Genomic DNA, 17,202 nt, shown 5'->3' with positions numbered 1-17,202 from the left:
CAAGTGTAATGCTTAATTGGGTCGTCCACTCACAGTTAACAGTCTTTGTATTGAGTTTGTGCTTGAAATGTACTGTAATTCTGCAAACTGTTAATAAATATTTCAATCAATCAATCAATTCTTACATGTTCAAATATAATGCATAAATATACTCCTGTTGACCCCTGATGGTTTCCTGCTCACCAAAAGTGCCCCACTAATATGATTGGAACGCGCGCACACACACACACACACACACACACACACACACACACACACACACACACACACACACACACACACACACACACACACACACACACACACACACACACACACACACACACACACACACACGCCAATTGAGGAAAAAGTACATCTATTCGAAAAGATTTTGAGACTCCCATTCTTATGGGAGCAAAATGTGATAGTATATCATCACATTCAATTCAAGCGGGCCCCTTTATCCATATTTTATAGGTTGGCTATTCAAAAATAGCAGATATACAAGCTCACAGCGTATCACTTTGTCCTGCGCTCGGAGTGTGTACATCTGCTAGATTTGAAAAATCTTGAAAAAAGTTTTTTTTTTTTTAAATATTTGTTTTATTTTGCATTTGTTAACACAAATCTTCTCTTCTTGTGGCCCTTGTCATTTTTTTCATTTATATATTTGTGGCCAAATATATAATTATCATTTTTGGGGGTTCTTGACATGAAAGTTTGAGAACCACTGAGTTTGACAGTAGAATCGTTTGGATATAGGCCTACTGTAAAATAAACATGTTGATTTCAAATATAATTTATGCTAAAAAATTCACCAGTGTTTGAGTCAGCCAAGTCATCCTGATTCATTGTTGGGTGGGTGTGAGACATACAGTACAGCTTGGCCAATAGCTTAAAGCAGGGGTGGGCAACTGGCGGCCCGGGGGCCACATGTGGCCCCCACCTTCACTTAATGTGGCCCTCAGGTGAATGTCAGAATACTGATATAATATTGGTTTCAGCTGTTACAACATGCAAACATGACCTGCTTTAATTACTTCAGTCTAAATTAGTAGCTCATTGCTCAACACAAGTATAATTAAAGGCATTACATATTCCAATTCATACATTATACATTGCATATTCCAATTCAAAAATAGCAAAAGAAATATTCAAGATTTCAATTTGAATATAGCAAAAATAGCCGATCTACAAGCTCAAAACGCGTCGCAGCGCGACGCGTTTTGAGCTTGTAGATCGGCTATTTTTGCTACGACAGTAATGTATGGCCCTAGGGAGTGAGTGTGGAAATATAGTGGCCCTCTCCATCGTCAAAGTTGCCCACCCCTGGCTTAAAGCTTTACCATTCACATGTAATTCAGTCAGTAAAGTAGTGCATACGGATGGTGGCTACCATTCACATGTAATTCAGTCAGTAAAGTAGTGCATACGGATGGTGGCTACCATTCACATGTAATTCAGTCAGTAAAGTAGTGCATACGGATGGTGGCTACCATTCACATGTAATTCAGTCAGTAAAGTAGTGCATACGGATGGTGGCTTGTTGTCATCTTATTGTCATTAAAAGTGACTCATCTCTTTGTTTGAACACTATGTTGTCAACTGGACCGAAACTGGTTCTTGAGTGATGCCAATGCCATAGAAAAAACATGTTCGGTTCTAGAAAGAAGTCTAAGTTTGTGTGTGTGTGTGTGTGTGTGTGTGTGTGCGCGTGTGTGTGTTTTTGCGAGTGTGTCACAAGTGTGCTTATTATTGAGGCCCTCCTATATACAGGTTTAATGTTTGTTTTTAGTTCAATGTTATGCCATTGGCAATGAAGGGAACATGTATGTCATCTTGTCCCTAACACAAACATTAAATGCCATTAACAATAAAGAGAATTTAATGTTTGTTTTGTAACCGTTTGTTTTATATCACCATTACATCACCTAATCATAGCAACATGAGTTAGACTCATGTTGCCCCTCACTTCACACGGGTGTGATTTTTTTTAAATATCAAATCAACTATTGCGCATGAGTGGGATTGAACCCCAGTGTCACTCCACCTACTCTTATTTTTGAAGAAAGAGGGTGCCCAGGACCAGAGGAAAACATGTTTTGTTCTCTACTGCTCAAAAGGGTTCCACGCTGACTGTACCGGATTGACTGCAGCCGTTAAGTGAACAACGATAAAATTGCACGGACAAAACGTGCCCCTCCACTCCTGCTGTCGCCCGCAGATCTTATACATGACACTTCAGTGGTAATGTAGTTTAATGATGTTGTGATCATTATCTGGTTGTGTCCTGTATCCCACTGTCAATTGTTGTGTTTTCATTTGTGAGTCAACACTAGCCTAGTGTTGTATTGTTATACACAAAGTATTGTATATTTACATCATTACCATCCATCAATAGCCCAGTTAATTCATGTCATTCAGTCATTGTGAGTCTACATGCAGCAAACATCATGTGATTAGCATTATAACAGTCCATTCCGGCCCCATCAAGCACACCAGTGAAACGAATGAAGAACAGGCTACTTTGTTTCAACCAGTGGTGGAAGAATCACTCATCTTTTTGGAATGTGGCCTATATGAATAGCCTAATTTACATCTGGCAAAACCTATGTCAGCCAATGACAATGACCTCATTCTGGCGATGGGATGAGACAAGAATGAATACCACCACCACCTTATTTTTGGTTTTCTAGTCTTGATGATTGGTACAAAAAAATAATAATAATACCACATTGTTTTACTCCCACTATGAGGCCTAGGGTAGAGGGCCTAGGGTAGAGGCAAATCTAGTACCTCCCCCTTAGTTTCCGAGGCAAGAACACATCTTAAGTCAGTCTCTCACACCACCACAAATCACCACCACAAGCCAAGAAAATCCAACTAATAATGGATAAAAAGGCACTTGACGATGCTTACCTAGATGCTGAGGTGAACTTTATAAATGGCAAAATCGACCATCTCTCAGAGCAACACACCAGCAAGAAGCAGCTGTCGGGCAAGAATTCAAACTCCACCATTCGAATCAAGGGAGGGTCAGCCAAAAAGCGTATGGAAAACTGGTATAACCATTTTAAAAATCTTCTTGGTAAGGAGGCCAAACTTCCAGAAGACTGCACTCTTCCGAGTGTACAGGTTTCAGAGACGCTGAACATCAATACATCCCCATTTACCATCAATGAAGTTATAGCAGCCACCAAACAATTGAAGTCATCTAAAGCTTTTGGTCCGGATAATATTCCAGCATTGATCTGGATAAATAAGCAATTCCAATATCTATTGCTCAATCTCTGCAATCATACCTTCAACACATTCAAGGCACCGACTATATGGCATAAAAACCAGATCATCCCAACACCTAAGAAAGGAGACCTCTCAGCCAATAATTATAGAGGAATTTCCTTAATGCCAATTGCTGCAAAACTTTACAACAAACTCATCCTTAATCGTCTTATCCCCTTCGTTGAGCCTCTACTACGAAACAATCAAAACAGATTTAGATGTGGTAGATCCACTTTGAGTCAAATCCTATGCTTACGTAGGGTTTGTGATAGATTGTACTCGGTGTTCCATTAAGAGTACTGCACTGACTGTTATGTGATCGACTGCTCATGCCTGTGGATTCATTCTGATACGTTACCCAGTAAACTGAACCTGCAACTACAATCTACTCCAGTGTGTTGTCTGTGTATTATTATAAAGAACCCAACTCACGAAGTATAACATGGTGTTAGAAGTGGCTGAATCTTCACTCGATGCGCGCCGATCTCACAGAGAGTTATAAAGACCCAGCGGATCTGCGGAACGAGTGAGGAACACTGTTGTGTTTGTTGTTGTAAACGCTAGCCTAGCATTAGCATCTGAAGACGGGGCAGTGGAGCTAAAACTCCCGGGACAAGATGGAGCAGCTCAAACCACCGTCGTCTCTACTACTCACTGGAAACCTGGCTGAAAATTGGCGCAGGTGGGAACAGCGTTTTCAACTATATATGACAGCCACTGGAGCTATTGGAAAGGATGAGAAAATTAAAGTTGCCATACTGTTACACACTGTTGGTGAAGATGCTTTGGATGTGTTCAACACGTTCACATTTGATGACGGTGATGATAAGAAAATGGATACAATCCTCAAGGCATTTGAAACATATTGCAGCCCACAAAAAAATGTTGTTTTTGAAAGACACCAGTTCTGGTCTCATGCCATGGCAGATGGGATGCCAGTGGACAAGTTTGTCACAGAACTGCGCCAGAAGAGCAAAAGCTGTGAGTTTGGAATAAGTGACACTGACATGATAAGGGATAAACTGGTGTTCAGCTTGACTAATGCCTCTCTGAAAGAAAGGCTACTGAGCGTCAGAAGCTGCAAGGAGCCAGATGCAAGCCATGACAACACATGCTGTGGGTGAGTCACATGTGCAAGCCATGAATAGAGCCCCAGCTCACACAGAGAGGGGGAAATTCTACAATGACAGGAAGACGGAAAAGAGAAACAGAGAGTGGAGCGCGTACTGCAACAAGTGTGGGAGAACACATGAACCGTGTCCTGCGTATGGTGCGGTATGCCACAAGTGTAACAAGCAGAACCATTTTGCGAAGATGTGTGCCACACCAGCTGACAGGACGGGCACACCACCTAACAGAACAGTGACAATACGTGGTGTCCATGACCTTGAGACTGAGGTAGATGTACACTCGCTGTTTATAGGTACTGTGTCGTGTGTGGAAGTGAATGCAGTCACTAAAAGTAAAGACACCGCATGGTACACTATGGCCAGTCTTATGGATGTCCCGGTCAAATTCAAGATTGACACAGGGGCGGATGGAAACGTGCTGCCTATGTCTGGGACTGTGTCGCTGGTCTGTGAAACTGCTAAGGCTAAAGCCAAGCTTGATTTCTATGTGATCAACCAGTCAGCCGTGCCAATCATGGGCAGAGAAGCAAGTGAGGAACTGCGGCTTGTCAAAATAATCGATGCACTTGAGAAGAGACCTCCAGCACCTAAAGCGGAGCCGAGGAGAACGCCAGCCACAAGAGAGGAGTTGCTGGAGATGTTTCCATCAGTTTTCACTGGGCTGGGTGAGTTCCCGGGTGTACATCACATACACATTGACCCAGCAGTTACACCTGTGGTACATGGATGCAGGAAGATTCCTCTTGCTGTCATGGACAGGCTGAAGGTCACACTGCGACACCTAGTGGACGCAGATGTAATAACCCCTGTAAATGACCCAACAGAATGGGTGAGCAGTTTGATGGTCACAGAGAAGAAGAACGGATCACTGAGGGTGTGCTTGGACCCCCGTGACCTCAACAAGGCCATAAAGAGGCAACATTACTCCATTCCCACTCCAGAAGATGTCCGCTGCAAGCTAGCAGGGAAATCCATCTTCACCATTCTGGATGAGAAGGATGGATATTGGCAGGTGAAACTGGACGAGCTGTGTACATTCAACACACCATGGGGCCGGTACCGCTTTAAGAGACTGCCATTTGGCATTAAATCAGCCAGCGAAGTGTTTCAGCAGAAGAACTGTGAGACCTTTGGCAACATTGAAGGCGTAAATATCATAGCAGATGACATGATAATCGCTGCGTCATCAGACAGAGAGCATGCTGAAATCCTCCAGCAAGTCATGGAGAGGGCACAAGCTGCAAATGTCAAATTCAACAAGGACAAAGTCCAGTTCAAAGTCAACACAGTGAGATACAGGTGCCACATTATCACCCCAGAGGGCGTTAAGCCGGATGACGCAAAGGTGACAGCCATGGCCAACATGCCGGCACCAGAAGACAAGCAAGGTGTACAGAGACTGTTAGGCATGACAAGATACTTGGCCCAATACATTCCAGGGGAGGCTACGATAACGGCCCCTCTGCGACAGATGCTAAAGAAGGATGCTGCGTGGCAGTGGGCCCACGAACATGATGCAGCTCTGGAAAGCCTGAAGGTTGCTCTGATTCGGGCCCCAAGTCTCAAGTTCTATGACCAGCACAAACCCTTGACAATCCAGGCAGATGCATCAAAGGATGGACTGGGGGCGTGTCTTCTGCAGGAAGGCTGCCCGCTGAGCTATGCCTCCCGAGCACTGTCAGACACAGAGCAAAACTATGCTCAAATTGAAAAGGAACTGTTGGCGATTGTGTTTGCAGCCAAGCGGTTCCACCAGTACATATATGGGAAGACAGTGTCTGTGCAGTCGGATCATAAGCCCCTTGAGGTCATCTTTAAGAAGCATCTGAGCAAAGCACCAGCCAGACTACAGCGGATGCTTCTCCAGTTGCAGTGCTATGATCTTGAGATTACATACACCCCAGGAAAGGACATGCATGTTGCCGACACGCTCTCCCGGGCGGTGGTGAAAGGGCAAGTTGATGACCTCACTGAGAACCTGTTCGAGGAGAAAGTGGTGTACGCGATAGAGGCCACAGATGCTTTGAGTGAAAACATGCTCAAGCAACTCCAGGAAGCAACTGCAGCAGACAAAGTATTACAGGCAGTGTTACAAGCACACCAGAAGGGCTGGCCACAGAGAAGACAACGCTGTGACGGCATATTACACCAGTACTGGCCGATGCGTCACACAGTGTGCATCAAAGATGGTGTAGTAATGACAGCAGACAAGATCATCATTCCTCAAAGCATGAGAGCAGTCATCATGGATAAATTACACCTGGCGCACCAAGGTGCCCAGCGAATGAAAGCCCATGCCAGGAAGATCCTGTACTGGCCGGGAATGGGCCAAGACATAGAGAAGAAGGTAGAAATGTGTGCCACGTGTCAGCAAATGCAGCCACAAAACCAAAGAGAACCTCTCCAGTCACATGTGGTACCAGAACTGCCATGGTCGAAACTGGGGACTGACATATTTGAGCTGCATGGCCAATCCTATCTCGTGATTGTAGACTACTTGACTAAGTATCCGGAAGTGCTCAACCTGCCAGACAAGACTGCCCACTCAGTCATACAAAAGATGAAGTCGGTCTTTGCCAGACATGGGATCCCCAAGGAATTGGTGAGTGACCACGTTCCTTTTGCAAGCTATGAGATGCAGAAGTTTGCTGCAGAATGGGGCATCAAGCTCACACACTCTATCCCCGGATACCCACAGTCCAATGGACTTGCAGAGAATATGGTCAAAACTGTGAAACGTGCACTGAAGAAAGCAGCAACAACAGGGATTGACCAACATCTGGTTTTGCTGTCACTGAGAAACACACTGGTGACAGGCCTAGATGTCTCCCCAGCACAGATGTTAATGGGACGTGTCCTGAGAAGCCCGCTGCCGTGCACTAGCGCAGTGTTGCGACCATCCACCCCAAGAGACATCCACGACAGACTCAGGCACCTGCAGACACAACGGGAGCAGTACTACAATGTAGGAACTAAGCCGCTTCCTGAGCTGACTCCTGGAGATGCAGTACACATGAAGACGAGGCAAGGCTGGAAGCCTGCTGTCGTATTGAGCAAGAGAGTAGAGCCACGCTCTTACAGTGTGGAATCTCCGGCAGGCGTGATCTTCAGGAGGAACAGACGTCATCTGAGGACCATTCATCCGAGCCTGCTTGGAGATGCTGATGCTGAGTACGTCGACCACCCAGAGACTCTGTGGGACGTGCCACCTGCCCCTGAGGCCCAGCAGGGCCAGGCCGGCCGGTCCAGCACGAGCGACTCCCCTACAGGCCGCACCAGATCGGGGAGGGCCGTCGTTCCACCTGTACGGTACAGAGACTATGTCCTGAGCCAACGCTGAAGGTTGTGCTCCACCGGTGGGCCATGTTCTGGAACCTCTGGCCCCACGCAAAACACCAACCCGCTGACATACACATAAAGTTAATACAAGTGACTTACTCTTTTACCAAAGGTTTCTTTTGTTTTTTTTGCCAGATCCTCCTTTTCTTTTTTTTGTTTATTGTTGTTCTGCTAAGTTAAAAAAAAGAAAAAAAAAGAAAGAAAGTAAGGAAGTGGAATAACTGTTCTGATAAGAATTTGAATGTGAACTTCTTTGCTATCTTGTTCAGCATTAACAAAGTTAAGCTTCTCCTTAAGAAAGGGGGATGTGATAGATTGTACTCGGTGTTCCATTAAGAGTACTGCACTGACTGTTATGTGATCGACTGCTCATGCCTGTGGATTCATTCTGATACGTTACCCAGTAAACTGAACCTGCAACTACAATCTACTCCAGTGTGTTGTCTGTGTATTATTATAAAGAACCCAACTCACGAAGTATAACAGGGTTATTGAGGAATCACAGCTCTGCAACATCAATCTCGCACTAGTCTTTGTTGATTTCTCAAAGGCTTTTAATTCAGTGGACAGAGCCAAAATGTTTGAAATTCTTAAATTATATGGTATCCCCGACAAAATGATCAATGCCATACAAGTTCTATATACAAATACCTCAGCGATCATCCTTACTCTTGACGGAGAAACACCCTCATTCCCCATCGTTGCTGGCATTCTCCAAGGCGACACACTTGCCCTGTTTATATTTATTATTGTTGTTGATTATGTTCTTCGTATGTCAGTTGATACTATCAATGATAAGGGCTACCAACTAAACCCTAGGAGAAGCTCTCGTCATCCTGCTAAATACCTAACCGACACTGACTTCGCTGATGACATCGCGCTTATCAGTCAATCATTGGAATACGCTCAGGCTCTCCTTCAGTCTCTTGAGCAGGCCTCCAACTGTGTTGGTTTTTATCTCAACAAGAAGAAAACGGAATACGTAAAGATATGCAAATCCAACAATAACCACATTATAAAAACACTTAACAACACTCCTCTGAAACAGGTTGATGACTACAAGTATTTGGGTTCATATATATCTTCTTCCCAAAAGGACTTTCAAACTAGGAAGGGTATGGGCCTGGTCAGCCTGCAATGACATGCATAAGATATGGTCATCCCAGCTTAGTAAGATGTTAAAAGTAAAAATATTTAGGACGACCGTTGAGCCGATTCTACTCTATGGCTCCGAGATATGGGATGGCACTTACACCTGCCTTCTAATGAGAGCGCAAAATCTGTCTTGGAAGAGTCACCCATCGACTAATCTAATATACGGCAACCTTCCCTGTGTTTCTTCACTAGTCCGATCCAGAAGAACACAGTTTGCCGGCCACTGCTACAGAGCTGACAATGAGGTTATATCTTCCCTTCTTCTCTGGAGTCCTGCCTCAAAGCAGACCAGAGGTAGAAAACTGTTGTTCCCTGATGTCTTCGCTAGGGACACAGGCATCAGTAAGCAAGAACTGGGATGGCAATGAAGGAGCGGGAAGTCTGCCGTGTTATTGTGAAATCCACGATCTCGACCGCGGTCGAAAAATGATGATGATGATGATGAGGCCTAGCTGCAGGATTTCTGGAGGAACACCCTACTCGTGCGTGGCCACTTTTGGGGGGAAAACAGTGTAGTACGTAGTACACATTGCATGGGTCTTTCACGCACACCGCACAGACAAGGAAGCACAGTCAGCAAGAGCAGCCGACAAACTGAAGCAATCACATAATTGTGGCATCTTTTGAAGGGAATTTATGAAGGCAATTACAGTCAAATCGCATGGAGTATCCTTGGCCTACACCACAGGGAGCAAAGTTTTACACTGATCGGTCCAGCGGTGCCTGAGATTAGATGTTCAGTCTCAGACTATTGTCACATCAATTAGACATCTTCATGTGCCACAATCCGTCATTAAGATAGTGAACATTCTCAATTCCGATTCCCTTGTTGACTTTCTCGATGTTTTCCGCAGACATCTTCATCAGTCCAACACAGAGTGCATGCTGTTTGCCCTCCGCAGTGATGCCAACTACCGTGTCCACAGTGGCGGGCTGGAGTTTAGCTCCCGGGGATGTCAGTCCCGGGCACATAATGTTGGCTCCACTTAAGACAAATTTGATGGCCCCTTTGTCTACTTGCTGGTATGGAAGTATGAACGGATATTTATGCAGCAGTCTGAGAGTTGGGTAGAACGGTCCTTCCCTCTGTCTGAAGAAAAGCAGCTCCCCGTTCACTGTTAGGATTTCAATGTGTTCGTGGCATCTCACTATTTTGACCGGGTCCTTTTTTGGCATAATTTGGTTGAGCCATGCCTCGATTTTGGGGAACTGCTCCAACAGCTGGTTCTTGATCCCTTTGATAACTGATGACTTCAGCTGAATGCAGTTGGAAACGTTTTCCTTCTCATCAAACTTTTTAAACATCCTTGATCATGTTCAACACGGTTCAATGAACTCCCCCATGGCTTCATCACACTTATTAAGTCACGCTGACTGCAAGGAGAATCCATATTTGGTTACAAGAATCGTCCGGATGATGTGTCCGGAGTGTCCGGATTATGCCCAAATATGGACATATCTCATGTGACATTACAAATAGACTATTTATTGGCTGCGAGCTACCAATTGACGGTTACACATAGTTCTGATGCCCCCAAAAATCAGAATGCTCCCCTATATTCAGCTATTAGTGTCTATTTTTGTCCTACACAAACATCAACTTCCCATTGACAATGAATGGACAATTTTACATCATAGTGTCTGAGCAAATATACATCAGTGTCTATTTTAAATCATGATGCTGTACGATGATAAGAGCGCCCCTCACTTCACACGGGTGCGATTTTTTCTTTCCAAGTGAATGTGTGTGACTGGGTGAATGTGAAATACATACGTAAAAGTGCTTTGGAGACTTTGTCCATTTCCTCAACAGACAGACAGATGATTATCCTCTTCCAAAGTTATGCCATGGATGGATATGGATGTCTACACATCACAGTGACATCACGTCTACATCACGCCAAATCGTATAAAGGGAACACTTTTGTCTCTGGAGGATTAGCAGAAGACAGCCATCAATCTATCCGCTTAGGATAACCCTCTCAGCAGACAGCTGTACAAATTGGCTGATAATAGTATGCCGACTCTCGACAAGTGTTTGCTGCCACACTATATTGATCTAAACCTGAGGCCTACCCTACAGACGTTAGTAGTATACCACGACCACAAGTGAACTCAACTCATTTTTATTGTCACATGTTTAATGATAGTCAAAATTTGGTGGAATTCTTTGTCGTATGAGCGCAAAAACGTAATGTCAAAAACGTGTTAAGAACCGAGTTACACAGTGCGATGGGTCCAATCAACAGCATCAGCGGAAGTCGTGTAACTCGTTACACTCTCGAAGAAATTCGATCACACAACGCGAGCGATGATGCGTGGCTCGTCATCCATGACAAGGTGTATGACATCACAGACTTCCTTGAGGAGCATCCTGGGGGTAAGGAGGTTTTGCTGGAGCTGGCGGGCACGGATGCCACAGAGGGATTTGAGGATGTCGGTCATTCCACCGACGCTCGAGGGATGCTGGAGCAGTACTACGTTGGGGAGGTGCTTCGTACGGATGTCGAAAAGGACAAGCAGAGACCAGGAGAGTCCAGTATTAGTAGGAGCTCCTCCTGGTGGTTGATATCTGCTATCGTTGCAGCTGTTGTGGCGCTCATGTATGGCTATTACGCATGTTAGAACCACCGGTTCTCATCGTGGGGTTCGAGGACCTCCAGGGGTTCTTGATGGGGTTCCACGGGGATAAAGGTCCTTGCAGACTGGACACGTTTTTTCGGAAAACCGGCGGAAAAACGCTGCTAAAAATCAGAAAAACGCAGCAGCGTGCAAGGACCTTAAATGAATGATAGTTGGGAACCAAATGGACCCCTATCGGTACTGTAACTCTGAGAAACCCAAACCGAGGACATATTAATAAACAATATTTTTGTTGTTGTTTTGTTTTGTTTTGTTTCTCTTTTTTGTCTTTCTTTCTGTTTTGGATTGTCTTATGAACAGTGGTGGGAAGCAACTGGAAAATAATTGATAAAGTACGTTTAAAGTACTGTACTTAAGTAACATTTTTAGTTTTTTTCCCTTTACTGGAGTATTTCCAATTTCCAATACTTTTACTTCTTCATAACATCTCAGAGACAAATATTCTAGGCCTACTTTTAAATCTACTTTGTGTGTGTGTGTGTGTGTGTGTGTGTGTGTGTGTGTGTGTGTGTGTGTGTGTGTGTGTGTGTGTGTGTGTGTGTGTGTGTGTGTGTGTGTGTGTGTGTGTGTGTGTGGAGAGAGAGAGAGAGAAGTGCCCGGCTGTAGAGCACCGAGTCGTTACCAATGGAGGTTGGAGATCCATGCCCCAACCGGCCCCAATATGGAGTTCTGTGTCAGGCATGACCAAATATGAATCTCAATGTGACATCATGGAATCTATAGGGGAGGGGGATTAGGCTCATTACTGTATAGTTCCACTGGCAGAGCCATTTTTCCAGAGCATTTTGTGGTGCTTCTGGACAACTGTGTATCTGGCTGACTTGACACCAGGCACGAACTCTTCCCGAGTTACGTGGATTACAGACGTACGTACAGACAGGCAATTTTCAAAAGATTTTGAAAGGTGCCGATCATATTATCTCTCCTCCACAGGCCTCTCTGCACTGGCTCCAGGTTAAATACAGAAAATAATTTAAAATTCTCCTTGCCTTCAAAGCTCTCAATGGTGAGGCACCATGGCCTTTTAAAGAGCTCATCAAGCCTTAACAACCTGCCAGAACTGTAGCTAGATTGCTTTTCTTGGCACTCAAAGTCGCTTTACAAAAACAGAACAAAATATAAACATGTTTATTTGTTTGTGTGTGTGTGTGTGTGTGTGTGTGTGTGTGTGTGTGTGTGTGTGTGTGTGTGTGTGTGTGTGTGTGTGTGTGTGTGTGTGTGTGTGTGTGTGTGTGTGTGTGTGTGTGTGTGTGTTTGACGCGACTTGGCCTATTGTAGCGCCACCATGAGGCTGATTTGAAAACTGTCAAGTGGCATTTCTTCCTCAGCCTAGTAGTGGGAATAGGCCTGCACAGTTTCACCGCAATCAGACGCTGCGTTGCGGAGTTGTGGCAATTTGTACAAAACGGGTACAAAACGGGCTACTCCTGAAAACTTTAGAAGCCAATCGTAGCCAATCAGGATGGATAATTATGAGAAATCAAACAAATCACATGATCACATGACTATGGAGAGCATGTGTACCGATTTGCGTGAAATTTGGATAAAATCTGAAGGAGTAATATTAGAAAATGTGTTTTACATATGTCGGCCTCCTGGTGGCGCTATAAAGAGCAGATGTGAAAAATTCCAGGCAAAGGTTTTTCCTTGGCCTCTAGGTAGTGTGCATACATGGTTTTACACAGATCAGTGCAGTTATATAGGTAAAAACACAAATCGGCCAGTTATAGTGCCACCATGAGGCTGAGTTGAAAATATTCAAGTGGCATTTCTTCCTCGACCTAGTGGGAATGTGCGTGCAAAATTTCACGGAAATCACACCATGTGTTCATGATTTGCAGCATTTTGTTTGAAACGGAGCACTCCTGCGAACTTTGGAAGCCAATCTTAGCCAATCAGGATGGAGTCTGAAAAATCTGAAAGACCTGTTTCGTTGAATGGCTCTAGAGAGACTGTGTACCAATTTGCGTAATGTTTGGACAAAATCTGTAGGTGTACTGTCAAAACATTTGTTTTGCACAAAGCGGCCTCCTGGTGGCGCTATAACAGGCCAATGTGAAAACTTTGGCTCTGGCATTCAGGGAGTGTGTGTGCAGAGTATGGCTGCGATCAAGCCAACGGTGCCAGAGATTAGCTGTTCACAGACGGACGGACGGACGGACGGACACACGGACGGACACACGGACGGACGGACGGAGTGCAAAACATACTCTCTCCCGATGCCTTCGGCCTGGTGGAGACAAAAAGTGCCCCTCGGGGCACAGGTCTCCACCAGGGCAGGTCGGGTTGTGGCCTCCTGGTGGCGCTATAATAAGCCAATGTGAAAAGGGTGCCATTTCTTCTTACGCCTTTGATGGCAATTGGATGATTTGAGGCATTTTGTTCCAATAATAAGCCATAAGTCAATAAGCCATTGGCTTGTTATAGCCAGTGCTATAATAAGCCAATGTGAAAAGGGTGCCATTTCTTCTTATGCCTTTGATGGCAATTGGATGATTTGAGGCATTTTGTTCCAAAAATGTGTTTTGCAAAAATCCACCTGTTGGTGGTGCTATAACAGGCCAATGTGAAAAGGGTGGGATATATCCCTCAGCCTAGTAGGAACCATAGAGTATAAAGAAGGATAGAGACCGAACTGGAGCGTTAGCCCCGCCCCCCGCTATTCATTTCAGTGGAAGTTGCTCAGTTTTGAAGCACCCGGAAGACTTCCGGAAGTATAATTATAACTCAATGGCTCGAGCGAGCGGAAGTTTAGCCTAGCCCCGGACCTCAATTTTTGAGTGGTGTAAACCACTCCTACAACTGGCTTTGTTGTGCAGAAAAAATGAGCATGGTTGCTATGTTCACCCTGTTCACCCGGGTGTGATTTCATTACGTGAAATCACAGGGTGAACATAGCAACCATGCTCATTTTTTCTGCACTAACAAAGCCAGTTGTAGGAGTGGTTTACACCACTCCTACAACTGGCTTTGTTGTGCAGAAAAAATTAGCATGGTTGCTATGTTCACCCTGTTCACCCGGGTGTGATTTCATGGCTTTGTTAGTCTGTGCATAAAAAATGAGCATGGTTGCTATGTTCACCCTGTTCACCCGGGTGTGATTTCATTACGTCAGACATGATTTCATTACGTCAGACAGGCTATCTGCACGTGCCTGGTAACAACTGATGTGGTATTTAAGAAATTGAGTGCCCTCCAACCCCACAAGGCCACTGGCCATGACAATATTCCCTCCAAATTTCTCAGAGACTCAGCCATCTCTATAGCTCCAATCATCACCCACATAGTAAACCTCTCCATCAAACAGGGACAGGTCCCCCAAGATTTCAAACTGGCCAAAGTAACCCCCTTGCACAAGAAATGGAGTAAATTAGACCCCGGCAACTACCGCCCTATTTCTATTCTATAAGCTCCATCTCGAAAGTGATGGAAAAAATTGTCTATGAACAGGTTGAAAAGTATCTTGCCACAAATAAATTAATGTATGAGTTACAATCTGGCTTCAGAACATCCCACTCCACTGACACATGCCTTCTCTATTTGAGCGACCACATCAAACATGAGGTGGATGCTGGCAAATACTGCGGCATGGTCATGCTGGACCTCCAAAAGGCTTTTGACACCGTGAACCACTCCATACTGGTTAACAAGCTAAAAGCAATTGGTTTCGATAGCATCAGTGAGCTGGATGCAATCCTACCTGGAGGGGAGAGAACAGATGGTGGAGGTGAATGGAACACTGCCCCCCCCCCCCCCCCCCCCCCCCCTCCTAGTGAGCTGTGGCATTCCACAAGGAAGCATACTAGGGCCTTTACTGTTCCTAATATATGTAAACGACATGACATCAGCTTGTGACTGCAACTTGTTCCTGTCGCAGATGACTCGGCACTGCTAGTCTCAGACAGGAACAAACTGCAGGTTGAAAGGCCCTCAGCTCTGAACTCGGTAGAATCTGCACCTGGCTCGCTGATAACAAACTATCTTTACACCTGGGAAAAACTGAATCCATTCTCTTTGGATCTAATAGTAATCTCAGCAAGGCAAATGGCTTCTTGGTTAGAGTGGGTGACAATGTTATCACACGTAAAGATGAAATTACCTACCTCCATTCAGGTTCCATCCTGGAGGCCAATCTTTCCGGTGGCCACCAACGTAATCAAAAAAGTCAACCAAAGAACAAGATCTCCTCACTGGTCAACAGGGCTGGACTGGGACAAAAATTCGGCCCGGTCATTTTCGCGTGAATTTGGCCCAGACCGGCCCACCACAACCAGCGCGCAGATATCAGAAACTCTACCACCCACTCCGTCGAGGCACACACACACAAACAAGCCCTAATACCACCACTTTTACAGAACAACATAAATTATACAAACAGTGCCGGTTCTAGGCGTTTAGTGGCCCTAAGCAACATAATATTATGTGCCCCCTCCAGAAAAATCTGTACATTTCCCATGAAAATGCTTCAATCTGGTGCACTTTGAGATCAAAATTAAGAGGTTAGATCAGGCCGCCAGTTGATATTAACCTGTGGGCCGCATTAGGTGAAGGTGGGGGCCACATGTGGGGGCCCAGTGTGGAGGGATGGTATGACAGACTGACTGGTATAAACAGTGCCCCCAGTGGGGAGGGATGGTATGACAGAGAGACTGGTATAAACAGCGTCCCCAGTGGGGAGGGATGGTATAAACAGCACCCCCAGTGTAGAGTGATGGTATAAACAGCGCCCCCAGTGGGGAGGGATGGTATGACAGACTGACTGGTATAAACAGCGCCCCCAGTGGGGAGGGATGGTATGACAGAGAGACTGGTATAAACAGCGCCCCCAGTGGGGAGGGATGGTATGACAGAGAGACTGGTATAAACAGCGCCCCCAGTGGGGAGGGATGGTATGACAGACTGACTGGTATAAACAGTGCCCCCAGTGGGGAGGGATGGTATGACAGACTGACTGGTATAAACAGTGCCCCCCAGTGGGGAGGGATGGTATGACAGAGAGACTGGTATAAACAGCGTCCCCAGTGGGGAGGGATGGTATGACAGACTGACTGGTATAAACAGCGTCCCCAGTGGGGAGGGATGGTATGACAGACTGACTGGTATAAACAGCGTCCCCAGTGGGGAGGGATGGTATAAACAGCACCCCCAGTGTAGAGGGATGGTATAAACAGCGCCCCCAGTGTAGAGGGATGGTATAAACAGCGCCCCCAGTGTAGAGGGATGGTATAAACATCCCTCAACTGTAGACTGGGGGCCACATGTGGCCCCCAGCCTACAGTTGATATTAACCTGCGGGCTGCATTAAGTGAAGGTGGGGGCCACATGTGGCCCTCAGGCCGCCAGTAGCCCATGTATGGGATAGGGGATACATTAAAAAAAAAAAAAAAAATCTTCTCCCTGTGATGTGGCCCCCTCAGTGGTTGTGGCCCTAAGCGACCGATTATACCGCTTATGCCTAGAACCGGCCCTGGATACAAACCAACAGACAACTACACAACCCTTTGTAGAGGGTTTATTTGTCACTCACTGATACAGGTACAGTGAAATTATCATGATAGTACTGGCAGAATGGCAGCACGCCCGGACCTTTCCTGGTGGCCTGCCGCCTATTGGCCGGCCTGTTTTTTTTATTTATTTTTTAAAATCATGGCGGCCCCCTACGGTCGCGGCC

At 45.5% G+C, this 17,202-nt stretch overlaps 2 protein-coding genes across 2 annotated transcripts; one reads left to right on the top strand and one right to left on the bottom strand.

Annotated features, from left to right (window-relative positions):
• Nucleotides 1-9,647: 9,647 nt before the first annotated feature.
• Nucleotides 9,648-10,193, bottom strand: LOC306929955 (malignant T-cell-amplified sequence 1-like; the record flags this gene model as incomplete). Its single annotated transcript, XM_079510693.1, has 1 exon — nt 9,648-10,193. One exon carries the CDS (start codon nt 10,191-10,193, stop codon nt 9,648-9,650), a length of 546 nt encoding a protein of 181 aa, XP_079366819.1.
• A 927-nt stretch (nt 10,194-11,120) lies between these two features.
• On the top strand, nt 11,121-11,513 carry LOC306929954 (cytochrome b5-like; the record flags this gene model as incomplete). The annotated part of the gene is made up of 1 exon (XM_079510692.1): nt 11,121-11,513. The coding sequence occupies one exon, from the start codon at nt 11,121-11,123 to the stop codon at nt 11,511-11,513; it is 393 nt and encodes a 130-aa protein (XP_079366818.1).
• Nucleotides 11,514-17,202: the final 5,689 nt, after the last annotated feature.

The sequence above is a fragment of the Electrona antarctica genome (genome assembly GCF_951216825.1).
Source record: "Electrona antarctica genome assembly, chromosome: 9".
NCBI classification, from domain to species: Eukaryota; Metazoa; Chordata; class Actinopteri; order Myctophiformes; family Myctophidae; genus Electrona; species Electrona antarctica.
The sequence above is the reverse complement of the archived record's forward strand: the minus strand, read 5'-3'. Positions and strand labels throughout refer to the sequence as shown.